Consider the following 26,044-nt stretch of genomic DNA (forward strand, 5'->3'; position numbering starts at 1 on the left):
AGTAAAGGTGTATATTGCAGTGCAGACATATTTTTAGTGAGTGAGAGCGTTTTGGTCTCGGAAACCAGGGAAGCTTGGGTGAGAGAAAGAAATTGACCTGGCCCGGCGGGGAGTGCGCAAAGAAAATGAGACACGTCCTTCTACTTAGATCGTCCTTAGTCTTTAGTTCGCCCGAAAATAGCGGAGGATAATAATTAGACGTTTAGAACACTTCGGAAGATCATCCGATTCATTCAGTTTGTCTACCACTGTCAGAGCTATCCCAAACTGAATATGTAAGATAGCGCCAAAATTCGTCGTAGTTGACCTTCTCTAGAATATGCAAAATGTAATCATAATCTGTCCACGCATCGGGCGGGGAACATCCGCGCAATTACCGGCTTAGGTATAAAGCCCATATTGGGATTAACCCTCTCACCTTGGTCTTCTCTTGGCGTGAATTAAGAGTGACTGCTTTTCCGTCTCACCTACGAAACAGAGAGAACTTGCCCTATAGCAACAATACTCGCAGGCGGAACGACCGAAATGCTCTGAAAAAAGCTATAGTGACTGTTAAAATCCGATCGCGACACTCGCTGAAGCGGTCGGAAAGCTTAAAATGCGTTATCAGAGATCGAAAATTGTTAAACTCATTTTATCGTCCCAGTTTACTTTATTAATAATAGCAGAAAGCTAAAATGTTGTAGTGTAGTCCTCCCTCGGGAGAATCGAAAGAGCTACAGGTAAACTGCGAGAAAACCTGAATTTTTTTTTGGTCAAAAAGTTGCGAAACCCGAGACGTCATAAAAACGCGCAAATCATTAATATAAAGTGACAGTTTTTCTTACCTCGTTTCTATAATCAACTCGTGAAAACCTTATCCTTTTATATACCTCCAGCCTGAGAAAGAACCGCTTTCGGGTAGATTCTTTTCGTTTAGTCCTTTTACCGTGAGTTCCAGGCTACTGGGCTGGTACTCAGGCTACTCGGCTGTTACTCAGTCCACTCCAGGGCTGTCACGCTCGTTATTTAATATTGGATGCGCATTGGTTAGAATTCAGTTGGATTATCGGTGACTGATAATCATTTATGACTGTGAAGCTTCCTGTCCAAAATACGGACATTTCTTTAATATTCCTTTGTCTGGTAATTCCGAAGAGACTTGATGCAAAGAAAAACAAGACCAAGCACAGAGCGTGCTCAAGCATGGACGTTTAGCAGGCAGCGGTGCCAATTGGTGCTTTTGGCTTAGCAGGTGAATAACCTTCTAGTAATGGAGGGGACACCCATGCATGTTCTGTCCTAATTTCTGTTAGGTTTTATCCATGAAACAACTCGGCAAAATAGTCGGACAGAAGCTTATAACTTATGGGCGGCCCCCTGCTGCTGAAGACCTACATTGACATTAACAAAATAAATGACCTGCGATCAGGCGTTTTTTTCACTCAAGTGGACTCTTGCGCCGGGGGTGGGGGGGGGGGGGGAATTCCCATATAAAAAGGATGGGGTGCTCGTCGGAAATGTCGAAAAGAACCCCTAGGAATAATGTTTTGTGGGCGTGGCTTGAAATTTCTTTCATCCCAAAAATTAAAAGGTACTAATTCTAAAGCTGCGCATTAACTGACACTGACAATGCCCTAAAGGTAACGCAAAAGCTCCCGGTGTGGACCTTCAAAGGCTGAGCAACCTAAGTGGTACGAAACCGCTTTTTTAATCCCTTAAATGTACGAAGAGCATCCCTGTCTTTCTTATATAGGAGTTCCCCCTCCGGGCCCTTGAGTCACTTCGAACAAATAACGACACGTTATCGCAGGTCTCAAAATTGACAAAGTTGTTAGCGCGCACGGGACCTTAAGCTATCACAAATGACCAAACATATTTTTGACTTATCGCGTCAGAATACGGCATCAGGAAATACTCTTGGTTAATCTGGCTGCAAATTCACGACCTCACTGACATATAATCTTTGAGTTATGTAGTATTTCCGTCACTAGACTTGCGCCAATTTGATCGTTACGAGTTTTATGACAAAGTTCTTTTGCTTCTTTTTGAAATAGATTGCCTTGATCCATCATTGAGCAAGCGCTAGGTTACGCGTGTACAAAGTGCAAAGTTTTTCACTTCGTATGTGCCGAGCGCAAGTCAAAAAGGTCCCGTCTTCATGAAATACTCGAGCAAACGATCATCTCGGAGCAAGTCTCGTCCATCTCTTGTTTTCCGATATTCTCAGTGTAATTAAGCCTCTTCATTAGAAGGTTTATCTGTACAGGTTTAACTGCATGTACTCAGTAACACACAAGAAACATGCACTTTCATAATTCGTCATATTGAACATATTAATTATTTTAATAACATACTATTTACACAGGCATTTACATCAAATTTGTCTTCATAAAAATAAAACAAACTGATCTTCTCCCTAAAACTTTCTTAAACTGTACAGACAATTCACTTCTTTTGGTTTTACTAGCAAGTTCACAAGACTTCTGTTTACAAGTCTCTGAAGTAAAGATTAGGAAGAGAGCAGACAGTCCATTCTTCCACTGGATTTGCGTGTAGAAAATGACCAAATTGACAAGCTTCCTGTTTTAGTTTTAACGCTGCCAGGTCTGTTTCACAGACTGAACTCTGCCTTTGAAGGCTAATTTCATTGTCCTGGAGAAGTCTGTATAGAAATAGAAACAAAACGGTTAAGCAATTTAACTTAGATAACTTTACAGCTCGGCGAAGTTGAAGCCGGGAAGTGGTCGGTGTGTAACTGACAACTGGAAATATTGCGTTACGAATCTTACGAGAGACTACTAAATGTAGCTAATTTCAAGTGGGTTTTAATTGTGTTTATACTTTTTATTACAAAAAGTAGCATCAAGCCTAATAGCGCTTGGATAAGACTGGAAAGCGCATTCATTGCACCCAAATTTGCGTGCCCGCCATTTTCCTATCGCATTGTTTGTTCCTCCGTTGGTTGTCATAAGCCAACGTATGTCGTTTAAAATAAAAGTTCAAATGATTCAGTAGAAACATACACTTACCTGAAGTTCCTGTCTAGAAAATTACATCGCTCGTCTGTAATATTAACTGCAATTTCCTGAAGGAAAAGCTTTCGCTCTAAAGCTTGAAGCTCTTCCTCCATTTCAGCCACCATGCCGTCTGCTTTGACAGTCGCAGTGTTAGGAACTGAGTCAGTGTGGAGGCAACTTTGGTATTGATCGAGTAACCTATAGAAACATGAAAAGAAAAAGAACCGCTTTTTACTACACTGGGCATTTATACCTTAGTTTATGAGAGAGGACAAATAATCTCTTTTTTTTGTTTTAAGAGTGTCTCACTTTCCTACAAATGATAAGACAGAAGCGAGGAGATTATTATCTAATTTAACCATATATAAGCTGGTGTTCAGACGTGTTCCCGCACTTCTTATCATTATCGTTCCCAGCGTCCAACGATTTCCTTAACCGACGCGGGGGCCTTGGAATAGAAAAATCGAACAGCTCTACCAACAATAGTGACTTCAGACTAACTGCTATTGATCTTTTTTATCAGGCTCCCGCGAACGTTTAACAAACTCGAAAGGGCCGGCTAGAAGGGATTGGAACGATGGTTTATCCTCTCGTGTGCGCCGCACCCTTTCTCTTCCCGGTCCCTTCTCGTCTTAAACTCGCTTCTTGTCTTTGGGGATTGCAGTCTAGAATGACTTTTTCACGAGGAACAAAAAGAGAAAGAAAAAGATAAACACAGAAATGCTCTTCGTGTAATTAAAATTGCCGCAGTAGGCCTCAAGCCGAACACTCTACAAAATAACAAACTTACTCATTTTCAAGCTGCAGTTGTTCCTGGAGACGAGCAATACACTCCTCTGCTTCTTTTTAACTGCTTTCTCAGCTTTCTGTTTGACACAAAGAGTTGATTATTGACTTGTTAACATAATTTTCTTGTCGACTAGGCACTTTGTTTTTACAAAAGTCAAATGCGCTGCCAGGGAATACTAGTGAAACATTTTGAATTGTGGCCTTTTTTTCAAATCGCGAAAACTCGTTTGGGCAGCATAAAAATTAACTTACCTTTTGTGGTCCTTTTTCTCTTTTCTCTTCGACTTATAAGAACTCCAAGCCAGTCCCATTTTAACTGTTCACGCTGAACTTTTCAAACAAAATTACAGAGCTTTAAAAGAGGCGGCTAACAAGGCGCTTCTCTGTTTGCGAATGAAGTGTTTTACATTGTGACGTAACAAAGGAGAGGAAAATGCGCGCGCTGCAATAAGCCAATCAGATTTTGCTTCAACAGCCGTCACTCAAGCGCGAGCAACGACACGTAAGTAATGGATAACATGGAAAAAGAAAGGTAGACGGTTCCTCATCAATTGACACAAATGGCCCCCCCCCCCCCCCCAAAAAAAGAGATCGCTGGATTGCTAAGATTTTAAAGATGTCGTTATCGTTTTAGCGCGCGCAATACCTGACGGTTCTTCGCGGATATGGCGCATCTTCAAAGAACTTATCACGTTTTACATTCGTATTTCACTTTGATCTTTCCCTTATCATTTTGAATTTCTTTTTGCTTAATGTTTATAACCATAAAAGGTTCTAGATTCTACCTCTCAATTCTGTTATTTTCCTCTTATTATATTGTGATTGTGTCATTATCTCAGTAGCAAATGTAAATAAATGATCCTAATATATTATTGTAAGTAGCCCCTTCATTTTTCTCTGAGGCAGCGTCAAGCCGGGTTTGAATAAAACCGGAGAGTAACTGTGCATCGATAGTTTAAATTCGATAATTCCTTCAGTCTTTCATTCTTTCTCATAACAATAACAAAAGGTGCTACTCAATTAACAGCACCTTACTGCGGAGCATAGATAACATGAACAGCAGAAGCAGACATTGAAGGCAGAAGTTCAACCATAAGCAAACTTAATTACTAAACCTGTTCTGAACCCCCCCGGGGGGACTTCCATACAAAAAGGATGGGTCCGGTTCGTCGTATCTTTAGGGGTTAAAGACGCGGTCTCAGTAACATTTAGGGTGTTCAGCCTCAAGAGGTCCACGGCAGGAGCCTTTGCGGTACCTTTTAGGGTATTGAGTGGAAAAAGAATATGGTAGGGAATGTGTTGTGTTGGAATTGTTGCCTCTTAGGGGTGAAAAAGTTACGCCCACAAAACAGGATCTTAGGGGTTCTTTTAAAAATTTCCGACGAGCACCGCCGTCCGTTTTAGATGAGAGTCCCCCGGGGCTCTGAGCACGGTTGTTTTCTCCTTACAGCTGAAGGGCAACCCTAAAAGAACTTCCTGAATCCGGAATCCGGAAGGCCAATGAAAAAAGGACCTCAAACTTCACCTCTAAGTGAGAATCTAAACGACATGTGCGTCATAATTTGATATTAAGCAGACTGGCAGTAAGCATGCGGGTATGTCTAGTAGACACTGTACAAGTAAGCAATGTCATAGAGAGCAGGGTTACCGTCGGCGAGTGGCGGGCAGCAAGCTGTACAATACCTCGACGGTCGCGCCTCTCACTCTCTATATGCCGCAAAGGTTAACTTGGCTCGTCTAAATAAGTTGGTTTTTCCCAACCTTCAAGATTAATTCCAGAACAACACTATTTTCACACTGGACAGTGTTGCAAATCACCACCCGATAGTTTTATCCCCCATCATATGAAACTGATTTCTAGAAACGGTTGAACAGTTACATTCGTCTTCTCCTCGTTTGCGAACAGATCGGACCACATGATGCTAAAGATGCTTAAAGATTGCCATGAACTCATTGCACGCAAACATCGCTTTGATGTCAATGCTTTGAGAATAGGCTTTTTGCTATAATGCTACTCGCCAGTCTTCTCAAAGCAGTGCAATCTAGACAAGAACCGTGTTCCTTCCGAGGCCAGGTTCAACAAAGGATGGGTAGCTCTATCCACCCGAAAAATTACTAACCCTGATTGAATAGTGATTTACCCTATGACAGCGGATCCACCTCTTGAACAACTGGGCGAACCCCTTGTGTCTTTTGCACAATTACCGCGTACAGTTTGTAGTTGAAGCTGAAAGCAAAAAGCAAAAAACAAACAAACAAAACAACAACAACAACAACAAAAAACCCATCATTTTTCCCCCCAATTATTTATTGAACATTGCTGAAGTGACTTATTTCTGTCGTCATTCTTAAAGGAGCTCAGTCACGGTTTGCCCATATTGAAAAGTTTAGTCTCAATTTTTCAAATTCGTCATTTGTAATCCGTGTGAATCTTCTCCATCCTTAGCCATCCTTGTTCCTTTATGGTTTATCATTATGTCTTTGGTGTTTTTCTGTCTTATTAAACTGTTATTTTCAGGTTTCCTACCATTTATAGGTAATTTTGTATGTTGCCAAAATAACTCAAAATACCGTGACTGAGTTCCTTTAATATCAATAATCCGTTTCGGATTTCGTATTCCGGATTCGATTCTTCGTGTTAGGGTTGCCCCAGCTGAAATCTTTCTGAGTTAAGCTCGGGAATCAATAAGTCATCCTAAAAAAAATCCCGAAAACATAGGCGATTTTCTCTGCAAAGGACTGTTTAGATGCGAGCTGTCACGCTTACGAGATCCGCGCGTACTGGCGTCACATCGACGATAGGAATTAGCCAATGAGCGTGCGAGAAATTTGACAGTGAAAAGAGAATGAAGCGCTTCCGTGCTTCCGTGCACAACGAAGGCTCAGAAGGTTTATCGAGGTTCTTCTCGCTTTCATGTTCAGTCTTACTTCGAGATGAGTTCCACGTTAAACAGAATACCGATCGTGGATTTCGGTGCGTTAAACCTCGACCACGAACAAACACCAGGGGAAAATGAACCAAACGTGAAAGAGCTTGCGAAGCAGATGTTTGATGCTTTTAGTACTGTTGGTTTTGTATACATAACCAACCATGGAATGACCGTGAAAACGGTGAGGCTTTGTTTTTTCCTGTTGTCCAACATTTGTTTGAACGTTCTAAACGAATGTACTCGAGAAAAGGTCTGTTTAATACGTTGAAAAACTTTTCAAAATGTCCGATGTACGTGTCGAGTAGGTGCCGTCGATTATTGGCCGATGAATAACCTCGAAGCTTCAACATCACCCCCCCCCCACCCCGGGCAACCACCCGGGCATTTGAACTTTTGAAGATTGGCTCGTTCAAATTCCTGCGCCTCCTGGGCCAAAACTGCGTTCAAATGCCCTACCATTAGTGCCTTTTGGCTTTAGCCCCCCCAATTTCAAGCAAAAATACATAAAATAACAATTTTACAAATATCTCCAGGCCCTATACAAGTTAGCGCCTCTGGCGCACGCTTGTAAGTGCCCCCCCCCTCCCAATTCAAAATATGCTCAGCCATTCGTGCGGTTCATGCTCTGCAGACAGCAGCTATTTTATGAAAAAGCAAGATCAGCGACTGTGACTTTCTACACAGCGACCAGCAATTGATTTGATTTATAACCTAAAAATCACACAACTCAAATACAGTGAAACCTGTATAATTTAAGGGGACCCCATATTAGGCGGACACCCAGTCTACTAAGTGGACTCCAGCTGAAGTCTGAAAATTTTTTTTCCACATTTTCTGTAAAATAAATCTGCATTCCATGGACACCTCTGTTAAGCAGACACGGACACTAATATTTTGGTGCACAAACCTGCAATAAGCGGACACTTCAAGGGTATTTTACTTCTAGCTGAGACTCCTTTAACATTGTTCAGCGATGTCATTTTAAGTGATTATTCCAGATTGATGCATTGACTCACTGGACAATTTCCTATGGGCAGTGATTGATCTTGGACTGTGTTACAATGTGTTACAAAACAGTTAATGATTAACTATTATTGTGCGACATATTAGAACCTGTTTTGAATGAGCACCCATTATTAAGCGGACACTGGTGAGGGTCCCAAGGGTGTCCGCTAAATACAGGTTTCACTGCAGTACACTCTAGTTTTCATCTTGTCAGCCATTCACTAATGAAAGAGACTTCTTTTCCTTTAAACTTCGCCATACCTGTAACAACCTCTTGTATTCCACTGGAAAGACTTGACACTTCCGGTTCAATTCACCACCCCACCCAGGGAATAGTCAAATTCCCCACCCCCAGGAAGGCCTTTTGTGTCAAATTCCCAATTTCCCAGGCACTACCGACAGTCAAATAATTGTGGGTTGCCTGGGGGTGGGGGGGGGGGGGGGGGGGAGGGATGTTGTAGCTTCGTATTGATCAGTGCATTAATTCCACTGCACTGTGTAGACCCCGGTTCTACTGTCAGTACAAAGCAATATTCACAGTTTACTGGCCTGGTTGACTATTATATGGTGTAACTACATCTTTCCTTGTGCAGTTAAATAGATAGATAGATAGATAGATAGATAGATAGATAGATAGATAGATAGATAGATAGATAGATTAGATTAGATTAGATTAGATAGATAAGATTAGATAGATAGGTAGGTAGGTAGGTAGGTAGGTAGCTAGATAAATAGGTAAATAAATGATCATATTATGCACGATGACCATTTCAGTTATAAAACTGCTATCAACATGGGTCCTGCGTAAAATAAATAAATAAAATTAAAATTTAAAATATGCGAAAAACCTAAAAAGCTACTGTAAATCCTTGAATTATTGCCTGGGGCCCATATTTCAAATTTAGGAGGGGTGCTTATGCGAGGGGGGTGCTTATTTAATTTTTCCCAAATCGTGGCCAGACATGATCATTTTTTTAATACATCATCTACACATAAACAACAATATAAGCTGTTTATCGGCATAGAAAGCTGATCTTAAAGTTTAAATCGTGGCACTGTAACAGTACTTGTAACATGTATATTTATAAACTTAATGTGTTCCCAAACTGGAACAAGAAACTGTAGGATACACCTTAGAAGAAGTTAGAAACATGTTTCCTGTATTGTAAAGATGTAAATTACTAATGACCATATAAAAAAGGCTGGACGAGAGTGATTAAACACAACAAAAACTATACATCCTTTGTTGTCTAATTACTCGTCCACAAAATAGGGGGAGAAGAGGGGCGCTTAATCGTGGAGGGCGCTTATTTTAAATTTTAACTGATAGGAGGGGCACTTATTTGAAGGGGGTGCTTATTTGAGGGGGCGCTAATTCGAGGCTTTACGTTATATAAAAATCTAAAAATATTATTATACATATAAGAGAGATAAAAAGAACGGAACTAGATTTATACAATTGTTATAAATATCTGCCCCTTTATAAAAAAAAAATGCTCTTTTTGTCAGTTGAATCATGAGGGATGAATTGTGTCTTCAAACATGATTCTGTCTGATTCCATCCCTTGGTCATACGATCAGGTTATGAAAACAAAAGCTGACGTAGGTTCATAGACCACTGAAATCAGCTTTGGAAAATTAAATGCATGTAAGTTTCATGACAGTGGCGAAACCTAAAAGACTAAACAAAGCAGATCAGGAGAGCTGTGAGTGTTCTTGCTTTGCAAATTTCAAATTTGTAGTCTTTGCAGACTGACGACTTTTAATTTTATTGTTTTCTTCCATTCTTACGTTAATTGAGCTTATGCCTCTATTAATTGGTGTTTTTCACTATACTGTCAGGCCATCAAAAATAATAATCGTAACCATTGAGTAAATTAAGTCAAGAATCTGGGATTTGATAGATGATTGATATTTCACTTTTGTGGGTGTGAATACAGCAATTGCTAGTCACACAAATGAGATACTACAATTATCAGTAAAGTAAGGTGTGATTGAGTTTTGCTGAGGAAGCCTTGGCCTTAAAATTATGGTGTTGACTCAGGGAACTTTCTTCATTTCCTATGGTAACAATGTTGTTGTCTACAATTTTGCGTGCTTTGCTGCTAAGGATGTGAAAGACCAAAAAGTTGCTCCTAGAAACGGAGCTAGTTGCCCCTGACAACAACATGATTTAAATGTTAAAACCTGGATACTAAACTTCCGACGTGCATTACTCAACTGATAATCATAGTATATATTATGACTAGTGGCTTCCAAATTTATTGACAAAATAATTTTACAGCAGATCTATGCAACAATTATTATCATATTGCATCTTTCAGATTGATTCTGCATTCTATGCAGCAGACCAATTCTTTCAGTTGAGCTATGATGTAAAAGATAAATATTCCAAGACTGCAGGGGAAAATCCTAATGGATGGGATGCAATAGAAAGAGAAAGGTGAATACTATATGCATATACAATTGCATCTAAATGAGTTTGAAGTCTGTACTGTACATGTAACATACAGACTGTGTTGTAATATACAGACTGTGTTTATTTTATCCTGTTGATTCAATGGATCAATATCTTGCAATGACTACTGAGAAAACTAAGTTTAATATGAAGTTTTCAATAATTATGTCTTGCTCTGTGTGAAAATGTACATAGTCAATTGCTCAGGAAGTGTTCTACATGTATACTGAAGAAACTGATTAAAACACCCATTCTATTTGAGAGAAAAAAAACAAGTTATATCATCACATTTGCTTTTAAAGTGGCAATCTTTTCAACAGACCATCAGCTAGTCGGACTGAGTAGCTATTACCTTTCTTGCTTTGGTGATAACTGAAGTATTTTTTATTAATTAACACCTACTAGTGAGTGGTGAGGTAAACAACCAAAATAAATTATGATGAGTAAGGGACCGTTCATTTTTTATGAGGGAGGGGGGGGCTGGTGGGATTTGGGAAGCACATTTAAAAATCGCATGCCCCCCCTCAGCTTACCAATTTTTTCACGTGGCCCCCCCTTATAGCGGTCATTTTTTGGGATGACCCCCCCCCCCCCAAAAAAAAAAAAATTGAACAAACGGTATTTAGATTTCAACTTTTTTAATATTTCTCTATTATCCCCCTACTTCATGTTTTGTGCTCACTGTGAAGACAATATTTACAATCCCTATACTACAGAGAGCTGTTGTTTGAAAAACAAATCAAAAGAAAGAGAAGTCAATTTCGGATCTCCTAGTTATGGCTCGCCCTGAGCGTGTGGCATTTGGCCTCTCATTGGCATCTCCCTCATCTGAATTGATGAATGCCCACAGTTTTAATGTAAAACAGATCAAATGTATAGAAGCTAAGTTGACGAAGGTCACGCAGGACATGGAAGCACTAGAAAATAAGAGCAATTATAAGAGCATATTCAAGGGCATACTCAAACAGCACATCAACAAAAGGAGAAGGAAAAAAGAAAACCGCAGAAAGTCAAATGAAAGAAAGAGGAAGCGGACTGAAAACAACGTCCAACGAGTTTATGGAATCTGTGTTGGAAACCCGCTAGGAAATGATCTTCCACAATGCCTTGTGTACCCTCCTAGAACGGCCGTCCCGGAAGAGTGTATTAAAGTTGAGGATGTTGCCACGTCGTTATTTAGAAGAGATGGGCCATACATCGCACTGCTCTTGGAAGGGAATTATTTCACCAATGCTGCAAGAAGCAGAATCACCACCAACCTTGAGCAGGAAGTCAGAGATTATGTTTACACCTTCATGTACCCTGAAGAGTACACTCTGACGGAAAGCATTGCTGCTTCTTGCAGCATCGGTGAAAGAGACTCCCATAGCAGCACAAGCGGCGACGAAGAACTCGACGACAGCGAAGATGAAGATGAGTGCCAGTGAAAGTTGCATTCGAAAATAACAGTGTTAAATACTTCTTTTCAGTAGCTACAAATGCTTTTTGTCGCCAAACGTTTTTTTAAAGCAGAAGGAAAGTTTGTAATAAATTTGTATCCTGCCTTCTATGTTTATTCTATAGCAATTTTTTTGATATTCAAACATTATGCCATTTTAAAGTTTTACTAAAATATTTCACGTGACCCCCCCTTTTCCCCTTATTTTTTTGGGATGGCCCCCCCTCGAAAGCCATTTTTTTTCGCATGGCCCCCCCCCCCCAAATCCCACCAGCCCCCCCTACCTGATAAAAAATGAACGGTCCCTAACATGGAGGGGCCAGGGCAAGAGATCCAAGCAAAGTTTGTTACTGGGAGATTAGTACAATGGAATCCTGTCTTATGGCCACGCTAATACAGCCACCTCAATATTATGTACAGCCACTTTATTCTGGCCAAAGCAAAGCTTATTCAGTCATTTTCTTATTTATTATGGCCTGTTGATGACTGGATCAACAGGGTTCCACTGTACTCCAGCCTGATCCAAACCCTCATCCTGTTATGTACAATTTGGGATAGAAGGGGTACAAGTATATCATATACCTTTCATAGAAAATGATACAGTCCCCCTTCACCTATATTGTACTTATGGGACGAAGAATTTCCTCAAAATACTTGGATGCACTAGCCAGGGAGCAGGTATGAAGCTGTGCTGAGAGCACCTGCCTTCCACCAATTTGGCCTGGGTTCAATTCCAACTTGCTGCCATATGTGGGTTGAGTTGGTTGTTGGTTCTTGCCTTGCTGTATTGATGTTATAAGAAATGAAACATGTCAAGAGCATCAAGCCATCATGGTAAAGTCTGTGATGGGTTATGACAATTACATATGTACACAAAATGTGTTTTCTGATCATAGTCCAAATCCAGAGAGAGCAGGCGATCTGAAGGAAAGTTATGACTCAAGAGACTTCTTTGAAGATGACTATGTAAGTTGCGCATGTTGTAAACTTGCCATGAGGTGTAGTTCCAGAAAATATCCATACCTCTCCCATGGAAGGGATTTTTTTCCAAGATCCCCCACCCCTCTTGAAATTCCAATTAAGCTTGATACATTTCTCTAAATGTTTTGATCTTATAGAATGCCCCCCCCCCTCTCAGGAAATTCGAATCTCCTCTGGGGGGGATTAATGGATATTTTTCTGGAACTGCACAATGGAGATCTGTTTAAGGACTGTCTTGGAAACTGTTCTTAATGACTGGGGCTTCAGTGGGAGGTCGGAGGTGGGACGTTCTGTGGCCAAATGGTGCCCAGGATAATTTTCAGTTTTTAAAGTACAGGCTTGTTGAGCCCAATGTTGTGTTATTGGACAAGAAGTACTGCTTGACATAATTTGAAAGTGCCTCTCACCAGATCCAGGTGTAACAAATGGGTTCCAACAAATTAATCATGCAGTAGGGTTTTCCTACAGTTAAAGACGTAAAGTGGACGTAAAGTGTAAGTCTGCAGGCTTTAAATATCATGTTTTCAGGAGGGGAACTTGAGATATCAGATAAAGGGACTTTGCAGGGGAGAGTGCATGTAAGAAATTAAAACAACATGTAATAACTGGTCTTCAAATTATAGAAATTCAAACACATGACGAAAAAAGAAGTACCTTGTGATCATGAAAGGATTGCAATAAAATATATTGTGACAGTAATAATGTAAGGGAGACTTTATGATTGGAATTAAGAGTTAGAATACAAGCCTGAGATATTTTTAGGGAGTAGTCAACATACAGACATAGTGACCTAGAAAGCCAAAAAACAAAATTGACTAGTCTGATTGTTTCAATTGACACAAAAACTGCTTTGACAAATTGTGGTAAGCATGTTGGGATAAAATGCTTCGCAAAGTTTGAAAAGATTCTGAAGGAGGGGGATGGGCGAGGGGGTTCGGAGCCACCTTAAATTTTCAAAAGTTTGAAATGGTTTGAGCCCCCTCTATATATTATTTATTAAAACTTGGCACTTCGATAAAGAGGAGTCTCACTGAACTGTTTTTAATTAAATGTATTTAGAGTGAACATTAAGGGTTTTATAACAGTTTGTATTGTTGCTATTAATAATGGTAATTGAACTGAGTGGAGTGCAATTTGGTCTGAAATCATACGCGTGATTTCAAAATCGAACAAGCGCGCAGCGCGAGTGCGATTTGAAATCACAAGTATGATTTCAGACCAAAATTGCACGACACGAAGTTCGATTGCCACTTTATTAGATCCATTTTGAAATCGCACGGTTTTATCGCCTTAATTTTTAGACTTTTGGTGTATTGTTCCAGTAGCCGGTTTGTTAAAAAAAAAAAAAAAAAAGCGGAACCGGAAACGCCTTTACGTCTCATTTAGTATGCAAAACGATGTCATGTGACGAAAACTCATCCGAGCATGACAAAGAAACAAGCGGTTTTGAAGTCAGAACGAAAATAGTCTGCTTCAGGTATAAAAGTTCAATTCTCGTCGCCTGAATCAATGATGGAAGGTCTTTCTTTCTTCTGTGGTTGAGGCTGAGACTTTTCATTGTCTTTGGAGAAGGAATTGGAAGGTGCATCCTGCTTAATTCTGCGATGGATTTCTTTTGAGTTGTGAAACTCCCTCGAGTGCACGATGCCCAGTGGATGGTACGTTGTTTTTCTTTCATACCGTTTAATGGCATGATTTTAAGGGAGTCTAGCTCGTTATCACCTCCGTTTCTTTTTGTGACCTCGGCGAAGGACTCAATACTCAGGACCTTGTCAAGTTCTTGCGGCGCCATTTGTTTCAAGATATTTCCAAGATGGCGGGACTAACACCAGCTTCGTAAGACGTTCATTCATTCACTGTTTTGTGGAGCGGGGCGTATTTTGACTATGTTTATTCACAGCGACAGAGTTGAGCTTTTTTGTTGCTTCGTTTGAAACTATCAGAAACCTGGAAACATCTACCTTCTTGAGATGGCCCAGAATTTGTTGTTGTGTGGTTTTCGTTTGGTTATGTTTTGCTGGACTCGGTATGACACGGATTTTGAACAGATGTTGAAGAAAAATCGCCAAAATATTCGTCAAAATGGACACTGAAAGTTGGAAACTTCCATTAAAGTAGGTGTTCAGCCTGAAGGAGCTGATAATCGTCATTTAGAAACTGTAATTAATTACATTCGTCAAGTTTTTTGGAAAAAAAAACACAATAACAACAAAGTTTTGGCAATACTAGTTGCTAAATTCTCCACACAATGGCTTTTTGCCTTTCATTTTCCTAAAATTTTATTGTTTACTTTAAACTAATATTGAAATCTGATTTGTTGTTTTGTTTTACTGTCCCATTCTCAATGGCTGAGAAAAAGATGCGATTTAGAGCAAAAAATAGTGCGATTTGTGAATAAATCGCACCATTGAGAGCCAATCAGATTGCAAGGATAACCAGTGATTTCAAAATGGATTTAATAAATAATAATAATCACTTTATTTAAGTGTCGATGTATTGTAACATCTATTGTAACATCGCTTGATAACGAGAGGTAGCACCTGAACAATCAAAGTTTGTATAACTAGCGGAAAGTACCGCAAACATTAAAGGTTTGAAAAGTGACTTGAAGTTTAAAAATGACAATCAATTGGCATCCTCCAGGAACATAACTCCATCCCTTACACCCTTTTCGAAATGATTGACGAAAACGGCCCTTCACTGAATACATCGTCTGTGTGAGAATGTGTTCTCCATCAGCTGTTGTGTCGAGCTAAGCGTTCAGCACTTGAAAAACACTTGAAAGAGACTTGGAACTCATTTATGTTCCCTGTTCTATGTTTTTCAGTTGTGGCCAACAGCAGAAGTTCCACAGTTCAAGGATTTGTTGATGAATTTTCAGAGAGAAGCGCATCGACTGAGTTTAAGGGTGCTCTATGCTATCGCCATAGGACTGAATCTGGTGAGCGAAAACTATGACACATTAAACAGTTAGACGTAAGTTATTTTAGCTAACACACAGTAGTAATTCGTCTTTTTTTTTCTGGGGGAATGACTATTGATATGCCGCTGTCTTCTCTCCTAACATAATACTGTACCATAATACGAGGTACACCCGATGATAATAACCCGTCCATAGCAGCTACATGTAAGGCTCTTGTTCACACATGCACGTATAGCAGGACGTTAACTTTACACTAGAGTGGCCGTTGTTGCTGCTATATCCTTCTGAGATGCAGAGAGTTGTGTCTTATTCAAAAATGTTATATATGCTTAGTTCATTTTGTCTCTTTTCCCCAAAGAGCAAAAAATGTGAAACATTTTAAGGTATATTTTGGTAAACTTGTAATCACCTAGAACTCAGGGTCACCGATTCGTCAGTGGAGACTTTGTTGTCCTCCCCACTCCTCTTCTAATCTGTAATATCGTAATCCCGTGTTTCTTCAATGGCGTAATGATAATCGCCTCCTTATTGCGTCTTTCAATAACATGCAGACTCTAAAAATCAAAGCTCAACCGACAAATGCGTTTTTCGCTACCGTCAATCAAATGTTCGGCGGCTCCTCCCAGCTTCCGACCACTGCCGAACACTGTTTCGTTGTCTGAACTGTGCTCAACGATTTGATTACCGCGCGCTCGGCGGTAGTCGGAAGCTGGGGGGAGCCGCCAAACATTTGATTGACGGTAGCGAAAAACGCATTTGTCGGTTGAGCTTTGAATTTGAGTCCGCATGTTATTGAAAGGTGCAGTACATAAACATTTTCAACAAAACTTTCAAATCGAAAATCAGTGGAAGTTTGTGTTTATGTCGTGTGACTATCATCTTGATGGAAATTATCTCATCATTAATAATGATTCCGTACCTAAACAGTATTTCTTTGCATCTTTCACTTGTCCCTCTTCAATGAACCGTGTCATAAGCATAGCCGTTAAGAGCAGTCTTCGACCTTGCTCTTGTCAGTGGATCTTTGTCGTTTCTTTTTAGGATCCCCACACCTTTGATTACGCTTTTCAAAACACTGGCACTCGCAAAGGTGGAACTCAAATGCGATTCAATTACTATCCTCAACTAGAAGACACTAAACAAGTAAAACCAGGCCAGCTACGGTGCGGAGAACACACTGACTACGGTGCTTTAACACTGCTGTTTCAGGATCAATGTGGTGGCTTAGAGGTGAGCTAAACAAATGTTGCTGTGATTTAGCACGCTGAAAAAACTCGAACCTCTCTAGTAATATGAACAAACTCTGGCAAACCTGCAAAATACGTGGTAGTAAATGTCTATCTTACAGGTACCCTTAGACGAGGAAAATACTTCGAGTCAAAATACTAGAAAAAATGTACGACCTAACTCTCTTCTTAAAGAAAATCAAATGAGCCTGCGTGGCATGCCCACAAGTTTTAGAGCTACAAATTAACAATTCAAGGGGTTTTATTCACAGACAGTTGGCAAGGGATGAAGACCCAGCCTGTTATCTTTTTTGTGTTCTAATATTTGACTCAAAAATTCTTCTGCAATTGATACGACTTGCTGTAGGTTTTGTCACCAGAGGGAGAGTACATGCCAGCAACACCCATAGAAGGTTCCATTATCGTGAATATCGCTGACATAATGCAGAGGTGGACCTCAGACAAGCTGATTTCTGCGGTAAGATGACAGTTATTATTGCACCTGGTTATGATCAAGGTGTATCAGAATTAATTTGTGCAAGTTTTATTTCGTTCAAGGTATTTAATTTCCATTATTGAAACGAGAAGTACATCGGTGGAACCGCAATTTGTTGGGATGAAATTATACTATCTGGCTTCACTAGCCAGGTGGTGGGCATTTTACATAAAAGTAGAAATTGGATCAACGTCTTCGAATTACGCTTGGATTATATTTTGTCTGGCTACCCCAGCTAGGTGGTGAAATTTTACGTAAAAATAGAAAATGTATCAGCGGCTGCCTTTTCTTTTTTTTCTCAAAAGAGGACTCCTTTTGTTACATGTAATCAGCACACCAAAATACCTTGTCTTTGTTTTGGAATTAAGAGAAAGTTGAAAACGAGTGATGAACAGAATAGGAACCAAAGTTGTGCAAATTTGAGGTGAATTATTATTTGCCTACTTCTCCGCCCTAAGTAATAAATACAAAATTATTGGTTATATTTTAGCGCCATCGAGTTGTGGTATCCGAGAAAGAGATCACTTACCTGAAGCCTCGCCGTTCAATTGCTTACTTCCTTCGGGCAGACCAAGATGCCTTGATTGAGTGCTTGGACGGGTCAGCCAAATACCCTCCTATTACAGGCGGACAGCACGTGTGGATGAAATTGCATTCTACGTACAACTTTTAAAATCGTGCAAGAAGCAGATTTCAGGATGCAAGACAGTTAGAATACAGTTAATAGCTACGCTATAGATTTTTCTTAGCATTATGCAGTTTCTAGCGTGAGCTATGTTGCCTTTTGAAGAACTAACGCTGGAAACTTGTTTTCTACAAAATTGCGACATTATTGAACCCTATTGCAAGATTTTGAGTAGTGGTATGTACTGTACAGTGCAGCAGTGTTGCACGAAAGTATCCGAGCGAGTGCAACGTTCAACATCCAAAACTCGCACGAAAAAAGTCGATCAATTTTTTTTTTCGAACTTAATCCAACATCATCAACACGTTGTTGCAGAGTGACCAAACCTTTAATTACAATGTTGTAATATGCTGTGTTGAAAGGTTGCGTGCCTTCGGCCGGGCCTTTAGGTTAGCCACAGTAGTAACCCGCTAGGTATTAGCCAAAGGCCTGAGTTTTTTTTATGAAGGACTACGACCTCTGATAGGGGAATTTCCTGCTACAGGAAAGCTAGCACTCGTCTTTCGTGCTGCTTATTCGATTGTTATCGTGAGCTTCGCCTTTGAGTCGTCTCTGTTATCTGCTCCTGAGTTTTCGAGGGTGGTGGAACTGTCATGATCTTCGCTACGTCCATACTGAACGTGCACGTGCACGTTAACGTCTGCCAACTCAGGTTTTATGCTTTTAGGGTTTTCGGCCACACTCAAACGACATCAAAATTTCGCTTTCTAGAGTGGAATACATTTGTAATACATTTTATGTATCTTGGAATACATTTTATGTATCTTATTAGTACACGACCCCACAAGCTTGTTAGCTTTGACGTCTTTTATCGTGTATAAATAAAGGTTGTATATATGTAAACGTGACGACAGTATGAAAGAAAGGACAGTAAATGCTGAGTTCGCTTCAGTAAAATTAACGCCTGCCCAGCGTCTGTCAGTGTCGTTTCCAAGCATCCTAGTGTGCTTGATCTTTGGGTGTTGACGATACCATTTATCGTCGCCTTTTTGACAAGCGTAAAAGATCTGCCAAACGATCTCTGCACGTCTGCGTGGGAATGAGATAGAATGCATTTATAGACGTAAACGTATACTTGTGGGTATACAGCTACTTCTTACGATGATAAAAAACAGTTCATCTTTAGATCGTGAAGATGCCTTTTCTTTCCTTTCTTTAAAGTCCTTGTATCATTTGTTCATCGCCCGCAAATGACTGTTTTTCTTCAAAAGGATAAGGTAGTGACAGCTAACTAACTTTTTAATTCCATTTAATAATTTTAAAAGTGTTCATTTTAGATTGGCTTGTCTCTTGTTTGTCAATTATTTTGTATTCTTGTGCGCATGTCCGGTGCGAATGAAAGTTTTAGTTGACAATTGTTCACCGAAATGGAGGTAAATATCCACCACTTTCACCGACACTGAGGTGAATAATTGTTGCATCAGTGTATACCACAAAAGCAGAGTAAGTAACGGACCAAATAACCTGACAATAAGCCATTTTGGTTTTCTTCGGCTGCTCGGAAGGGAATAGACCGGAATAGTACTTCGCTAATCACCTTCTGTTCCAAGTTAACCAATCAGAACGTGTTAAAAACACTATTCATGACCTGAGTGGTACATACTAATTTTTGTAGGTAGTTCAAAGAAAAGTTCTCGTGCAGCGCCCTTGTGATACCCAACTTGTCAAAAGGGTTTTATCTGAGACCATAAAATAAAGCTCAGTTTGGTTTCTTGCGCTTAAGAGATGTTTTCGACTGGAAGGAACTTTATAACGTTAATCCGAAGTCATCAATGCCAAGACGAAGACGAGGTGTCTCGTGTGATCATTAAAATACTTAAGCAAAGACAAAACTTATGAAATAAGCAACGAAAGAAGACCTTTTATACAAATTGTATATATGTATAACAATATTGTGTTTCATACCGACGTCACTATTCAAGCTTTAAATTGTGCCAAAAGTTTGGCTCGCCGTCGAACTATAGCCAAACATGTATTCGATTACCGCAAGCATTGATTACTTAAAGAAAGAAAAACATCCTACTTCCTGTGTTGAAGACAACATCTTTCTGTAGTTCTCGTTCATTTTTAACCTGATGTTTGGTTGTGATTGTTGTTGTGGTCTAGCTTTTAAAATAGGTAGTTTGCTAAGGCATAGATGAACGCATTAGCCACACATGACCCTAGCAACTGATTAGTTTAAGAAAAAATGAAGTAAATTACCGCAGGCATGACTAACTCAGCAAGGGGTTGAGCGAGGGATTTTATTGGCTGTCTAAAATTAGCGCGGACTTGAAATAATAATTCAGGATATCAGCTATAAAGGGGGCGTGCATCACAAACATGAACTATTCGAATGCTAAGTCGCTTTTCTCAAAGGCAGCAAATAATTGCAGTTGTTCTGAAAAGAAGACGGACGCTAGCAGAGTTTCACCTGGTACTGAATGGCAGAAGAGCGGCCCCCTTTTATTTTTTGATTACGATTTCAATTTAATTTTATTCACCCCATTAGTTGCCAGAACATCCCAGTAAATTCGAAAGCCAGTTTTATTTAATGTTTTTTTAATAAGACGTGGCCCTCCAGAATTATCATCAACCAAGATCGACACAAAAGCAGCGGTGCAACGAAGCCTTGGCAAATATGGAGCAGTGGGAAGAGACCTTTAACGTTGTGCTTCATTGGGTCTTGACGGCATCTGCGATCGTTGGAAACGGTCTCGTCATATATTTAGTCATCTTCAGGCGGCGTCTCAACTCCACAGCAAATTGGTTCGTCTTATCTCTGGCCGTGGCGGATTTTTTTGTAGGAGCAACATTTTTCCCGTACCAAAGGGCCTGTAAAAGCGAACCGTGCTACAAGAGGCATATCCAGTGGCTATGTGTTGACGTGTTCCTCTGCGCCTCTGTCACGAACCTTTGCCTCATGACAGTAGATCGTTACATCGCGATCGTGAAGCCGTTGAAGTATCTGACTGTTATGACCAGAAGAAGAACTTTGTTAGCGATATCTGCAACCTGGTGTATTCCAATAGTCACAGCACTTTTGCCATTATCGTGGACCTACTCCGCTACGTCGCCGGCAAACAAAGCCATTTCTTGGAAAGTGTTCACCTTTGCCACATTGTTTGTCTACGGAATTACGCCATTCGTCTTCCTGCCTTTAGCCATTGTTCGAATTTTGCTGATAGTTCGAAGATGTCGTCTTGAACGGTCCGCTGTCATGGCCCAGCTAGATTTCAATTATTCGGGTTTGAGAAGAAACAGGCAGTTGGACCCGGAGAAAGAGATTTCGTCCACCAGACTTATCGTTTCTGTGGTAGTTATGTTCTTGGTCTGTTACGTGTTCGGTGTAAGTGTCAGGATCGCGTCTGTGTTTGGCCATCAGCAGCCACCTGAATCTGTGTTGGTGACATCTTCTATTCTTATTTTGACAAACTCTGCAGCAAATCCGGTAGCTTACGGACTGATGAAAAGAGATTTTAAAAGAGAGCTGCTGAAAACCTTAAAAATAAATAATTCATCGAGTGATCTTGCTTTTGAAGAAGTTTTGTAAACATTTTTGGATAAACGTTGCAAACATGTCCCGTCCAACTAAACAGTCTTTACTCGCCTTAAATGGCCGTCAATCTTACAGTTCCCCAATGATTTCGATTTAATCCCGTTAAATAGCCGAAAATAGTGTCAACTGACGGGCCACAACCCTCGACGATGTTTTAGGAACACAAGTAGGCCTAACATTTTTTTAATCCAATCAAACGTTCCGGAAGTTGAGGTAGACCGGTATATTTATACGGGAGGCAATTGTATATTTTTTCTTTTTCGCGACGTGCTCGGATTGCTGTTTTATTGGCCTGAAAAGGAGGTATTAACTAGCGAAAATGAATCGAGGTAAAATTGAGGGAAAAAAAAAAATATATTCTGGACCCAAACTGTGACAAGAGATATGTGTCATGCTGTGATTATTTTGAAAAGCATTAAGTTTTTAGTTTATAGTTGTTATCATTTAAAACAAATAAACATGGCCGTTTAATGAACTTTAAAGGACTTTGTGTCGATGTGTCATAACATACTGGTATTAAAAAGAGAAGAAAAATCGACTGAAGCATCAGAAACAAAGTTTTACTTACAAATAAAAAAACACCAAAGACTGGAGAAATGGAAGGGGAGGAGGGGAAAGAATGAGATTAAGGTGAAATCAGTGAGTTAGAAAACTTGGACAGCGTCGATGTACTTTTCCTTGCAACACTGTGAATAAAAACGTGTCAATACCGGCGATGCATGCTTCAAGTCAATTGTAAAGCAAACGTGCTAAATAATGTTTTCATAGCCAGCTACATTACCTTACGAATTCACAATACTGATTGTATTTAGCCACGTGTTTCGAAGTTATATTGGACTACGTCGATGTACTTTTCCTTAATTGCAACGCTGTGAGCAAAACCGTATCAATGGCGAAGATGCATCCTTACTGATCAACTTGCAAAACAATTATGCTAAAATAACGTGTTTCGCCAACTACATTACCCGTACGGATTTACAATACTGATTGTATTTAACCATGTGTTTTCACGCATGTAGTTACCGGAGATAATTGCGGTGGTTTTGAAGACACAACCTGTAGCCGGCTATTTTAATTTACGTGTTTGATTCAAACATATTTTTAACCCTTTTATGAGCTGATCATCGTTTAAAACGATTCAGCAGTGAAGAGCATTTGACGAACTGTGGCAAATACCAAACGGCGTGAAACAATAAAAACCGGATGATTTCAAAGCTGTGAGAGACATATGGTCGGACTAGAGGGCGTCTAATACCGCTTACTGTGGTAAACGTTGATTACTCTATGAAATAGAAGCAAAACGTTTAACAAATGTTCTTTGGTAAGGCTTCGTGGTTGCTATGTGAATTTATGACGCATCAACTGCTTTGAACAAAAAGATGTAACCACAAAAAAGGCCGGCCGGCAGAGGATCGCTTTTTGGAGGGCTTCTAAACAGTTCACTTTCGACCTTTTTAAAGTCATATGTTTGATGGCGGGGGTGTCGATCTACGTTGTCTTTTGATATTTTCCTGCATTTAAAAAATTAGTTGAATTTTTCATCGCCAGAAAGAATTAGCACATGAAGATTTGATTGTTTCTAAACACGTGGGAGATAGCAAAGAAAATACCGCTTTCTCATGCTAACAGCTGTTTTCTGCGGCTTGACATACAAACGAGGCGAAAGGGTCGCTTGTTCTGCATTGTATATTGACCTTTCCGCTTCATTTGTATGCCTTTTTCGACAAAAGAATATTACACTGCAGATTCAACTGCGATAACAGATATTAAGCAGAACAACCGAAAAAGGCAATGTACAGTTCTAGGGTAAAGCTGTAAGGATGCATTTGTTTCAGAGGTGCTCTTCCGGCAGGCGAGCCGTGCAGGTGCGAGTTTTTGACTTGCTTCAGGCCCCTTCACTCCTTAAGAAAAAGAAAAATCCAAAACAAAACCAAACAAATAAGGCGTTAGTCACATCTCTTGGCAGAACTGTGCTTGGAATTTGGGCCTGCACTGTCACGCCTTTTTCTCTTTCTTTTTTCCGTAACGACTTTGTTTGGCGTGCTGTTTTTTTTTTTCTGGCCTCCGAGTAACCGAATGTTATTCTTAGGGGCAATGGCGAATATTTAAATGTCATGGCAATTACTGGATCGTGCAGGTGTATTTTGCCGTGTATAGGAAATTGCTTGACTTAATGTGTGTATAGTTCGCTCAATCAAATGTTCGATCTAATCATTTCCATTTTTACTGCACGAAATAATATTACAGAAGTCCCCGTCGTTAGAAGGAAATGCGCGCATAGTAGGCAGTGGCGACGAAGCTTAAAGAGAAACCATAATAAGGATGGAATATTCAGGCTTCCTTGCCGATAAGAAGTAACATTGCTGTAACTATGGAGAGCGTAGACGGCTGGCCATGAATGGTATATATTTAGCGTCTGCAGCTTAGTGAGGCTTCCCTTCGAAATAACATGAACGTTTGATAACGTGAACTTTGTCGCATCGTACTCTTAAACTTCTGTTTTTAGTTTGTATTTTGAGCACTTACTAGTGGGCTGAAATAACTAAATAGTTTGTTTATTTATGTCACTTGTTTGTTATTGTCTCGGTCCATGAACGTTAAATACCCAGGTACGTTCGGCGACTCATGTTTTTTTTTTTTTGAATATATTTTTAGCGCTTCCAATACAATGTTCTGGTTTAACGGCTTGGCCCATGTGTGAGTTGTGACTGACCCATTCGATTCCATCCAATGAGTTCATGAAACAATCAAAAGCAAGCTGATGGTTTTTGTGGTACATTTTTCTTTCAAAGTCTCGCGGTTCAGTCGTGAAAACGCTGCAATCAATTCTTAGAATTCCTTTTGTATGTACCGACTCCCAAGCACCATTCAATTCCATTGCTTATGAACCAATGGGATGCGAGCAGCTAACTCGTACGTGTGTCCAGTGTAAATCCTTTGGCCCGAATAACAAATACGATATTCAATACTAAATTTGGCACTTTCTACGAGCTTCTATGTAAATCCGTCGATATCTTCAGCAAAATTTAGGTCTCAGCCGTTTCCCTTAACCAAATGAATTTTAGTCTGTGATTGCTGAACTATTAGATTTGCAAGTCCAGTTTATTATTTGTAACATTTTTAATAGTAACTTAATTAAGTATTTTATTGTAAATAATATCGTATTTTAGCATTTTATTGTAAATAATATATTTTTAGCATTCTAATTATTTTAAGCTGAGGGCCCCAAGTTTATCAGTAACTTAAGTTACTGTCACGGGTCACCCTCATTAAATAAAGTCTTTCACTTCACTTCATTCACTGAGAGGGAAATCGAAAAGTTCCAGTTTATTTTCTCACTTGGCCATGGGCCGAATCGTGAAACTCTCCCCTTAACGGTTCGACGGAAATGGTTTGTTTGTTTGTTTGTGCTTCTCTCAGTCCACAAACAACCTCTTTTGGCAAATAATTTCTCCAGCCTCTATGTTGTAAGACACTTCGGAACTCCTTGGTATAGTGACGCGGAAGAGAAACCGGGAACTGAAACGTTCCTATTTTAGAGAGTGTTCATTATTTATGGTCTGGGGGTGGGGGTGATGAAATAATGGGGGAAGGGGCAAAAAGATTTTAGATGTGGAAATAGTTGTTCATGTTGCATTTGCCGGCAAATTGAAGGAATTTCGAAGCGCCTTTGCGGGTTGGGTACTGAATATCATTATACATTGAACTCATTATCTCTTTTCTGATTGGCCGAAAGCGTACAGTGAATTTTCGAAATCAGCGCCTGTGACGTCATATAGCTGCAGATTATACAATAATCATGTCAAGGACACTCAAGGTCATGGGTAATCACGTCATGTATGACTGCGGTGCATGATTTCTAAGGGTAATCATGTCAAGTTCGCGCGCTTTGTGTTGCTTGCCGTCAGTGAAGAAACAAAAACATGACTCCCAGTTTTTGTCGTTCAATGTATATTAAAACAATTACTTGATTCGGGTTTTGTGATTTCGGGTTTTATCCAGAATAATCAAGGTCTCGGTAAGAGACCTTGATTATACCTCGACCTTGATTACTCTGGATATCACAAAAACCTCATCCAATAATTACTACGCGCGCTGTGATTGGTCAATTTAGAGGGCCGTATTCTAGTGTACGGCCCGCGAAAATTTAATCTGTCTTTGTCAAGATGTTTCGTGATTTATCGCCAAGTGTTCTTAAAACTTTCGTGTACTTTAAATTGTGTATTTAAAAAACGTGCTAACGTTTCAAAATTGACTCGTTTAGCTTTCGACGATGCGCGTCTGTCATTTGAAGACCTTTGAAGCCGTTCCACGTGGATAGAAATCGTTCTCGAACCCGTCAGTTAATAGCGACAGGGTACGAGTCTGCTGTCGGGTTAGACACCCAAGAATGATCAAGAACATGACATAAGTGCATAGAGATGCACAAGGCTGAACGAGTGTTCCTGGCACAGTTCTCGAGTGTTTTAAAAATCCGCATTAAGTGCTTGTGTAATTCAAAAGTTTGTAATTTCCTTTTCTAAAATGTTAAAGAAATTGCGCGCTCCAACTTCCGAACAAAGCCGTGAGCATGAGT

At 39.9% G+C, this 26,044-nt stretch overlaps 2 protein-coding genes and 1 pseudogene across 3 annotated transcripts; 2 read left to right on the forward strand and 1 right to left on the reverse strand.

The window, feature by feature from the left end:
* Positions 1-2,301: 2,301 nt before the first annotated feature.
* On the reverse strand, positions 2,302-4,346 carry LOC149118493 (uncharacterized; annotated as a pseudogene). Its single transcript, XR_016205511.1, has 4 exons — positions 4,041-4,346; positions 3,790-3,865; positions 3,012-3,197; positions 2,302-2,644 (listed from the first exon to the last, which is right to left on the reverse strand). The product of XR_016205511.1 is annotated as an uncharacterized LOC149118493 (transcript).
* Positions 4,347-6,607: 2,261 nt separating this feature from the next.
* LOC110066464 (uncharacterized) lies at positions 6,608-18,841 on the forward strand. Its single transcript, XM_020773692.2, has 7 exons — positions 6,608-6,899; positions 10,048-10,166; positions 12,516-12,585; positions 15,428-15,541; positions 16,565-16,753; positions 17,117-17,227; positions 17,736-18,841. Exons 1-7 carry the CDS (start codon positions 6,723-6,725, stop codon positions 17,916-17,918), a joined length of 963 nt encoding a protein of 320 aa, XP_020629351.2. The 5' UTR covers positions 6,608-6,722; the 3' UTR covers positions 17,919-18,841.
* A 120-nt stretch (positions 18,842-18,961) lies between these two features.
* On the forward strand, positions 18,962-22,182 carry LOC110066465 (alpha-1B adrenergic receptor-like). Its single transcript, XM_020773693.2, has one exon. It carries the CDS (start codon positions 20,551-20,553, stop codon positions 21,460-21,462), a length of 912 nt encoding a protein of 303 aa, XP_020629352.1. The 5' UTR covers positions 18,962-20,550; the 3' UTR covers positions 21,463-22,182.
* Positions 22,183-26,044: the final 3,862 nt, after the last annotated feature.

This window comes from Orbicella faveolata, unplaced genomic scaffold, assembly GCF_042242905.1.
Source record: "Orbicella faveolata isolate gen_17 unplaced genomic scaffold, um_ofav_v1 contig_1, whole genome shotgun sequence".
NCBI classification, from domain to species: domain Eukaryota; kingdom Metazoa; phylum Cnidaria; class Anthozoa; order Scleractinia; family Merulinidae; genus Orbicella; species Orbicella faveolata.

Bases quoted from the DNA above. Each gene is read 5' to 3' on its own strand.
- LOC110066464 (XM_020773692.2), top strand. From the start codon at position 6,723: ATGAGTTCCACGTTAAACAGAATACCGATCGTGGATTTCGGTGCGTTA. The intron at 15,542-16,564 runs GTGAGCGAAAAC...GTTTCTTTTTAG, and splicing joins TCGCCATAGGACTGAATCTG to GATCCCCACACCTTTGATTA. The intron at 16,754-17,116 runs GTGAGCTAAACA...GACTTGCTGTAG, and splicing joins ATCAATGTGGTGGCTTAGAG to GTTTTGTCACCAGAGGGAGA.
- LOC110066465 (XM_020773693.2), top strand. From the start codon at position 20,551: ATGGAGCAGTGGGAAGAGACCTTTAACGTTGTGCTTCATTGGGTCTTG.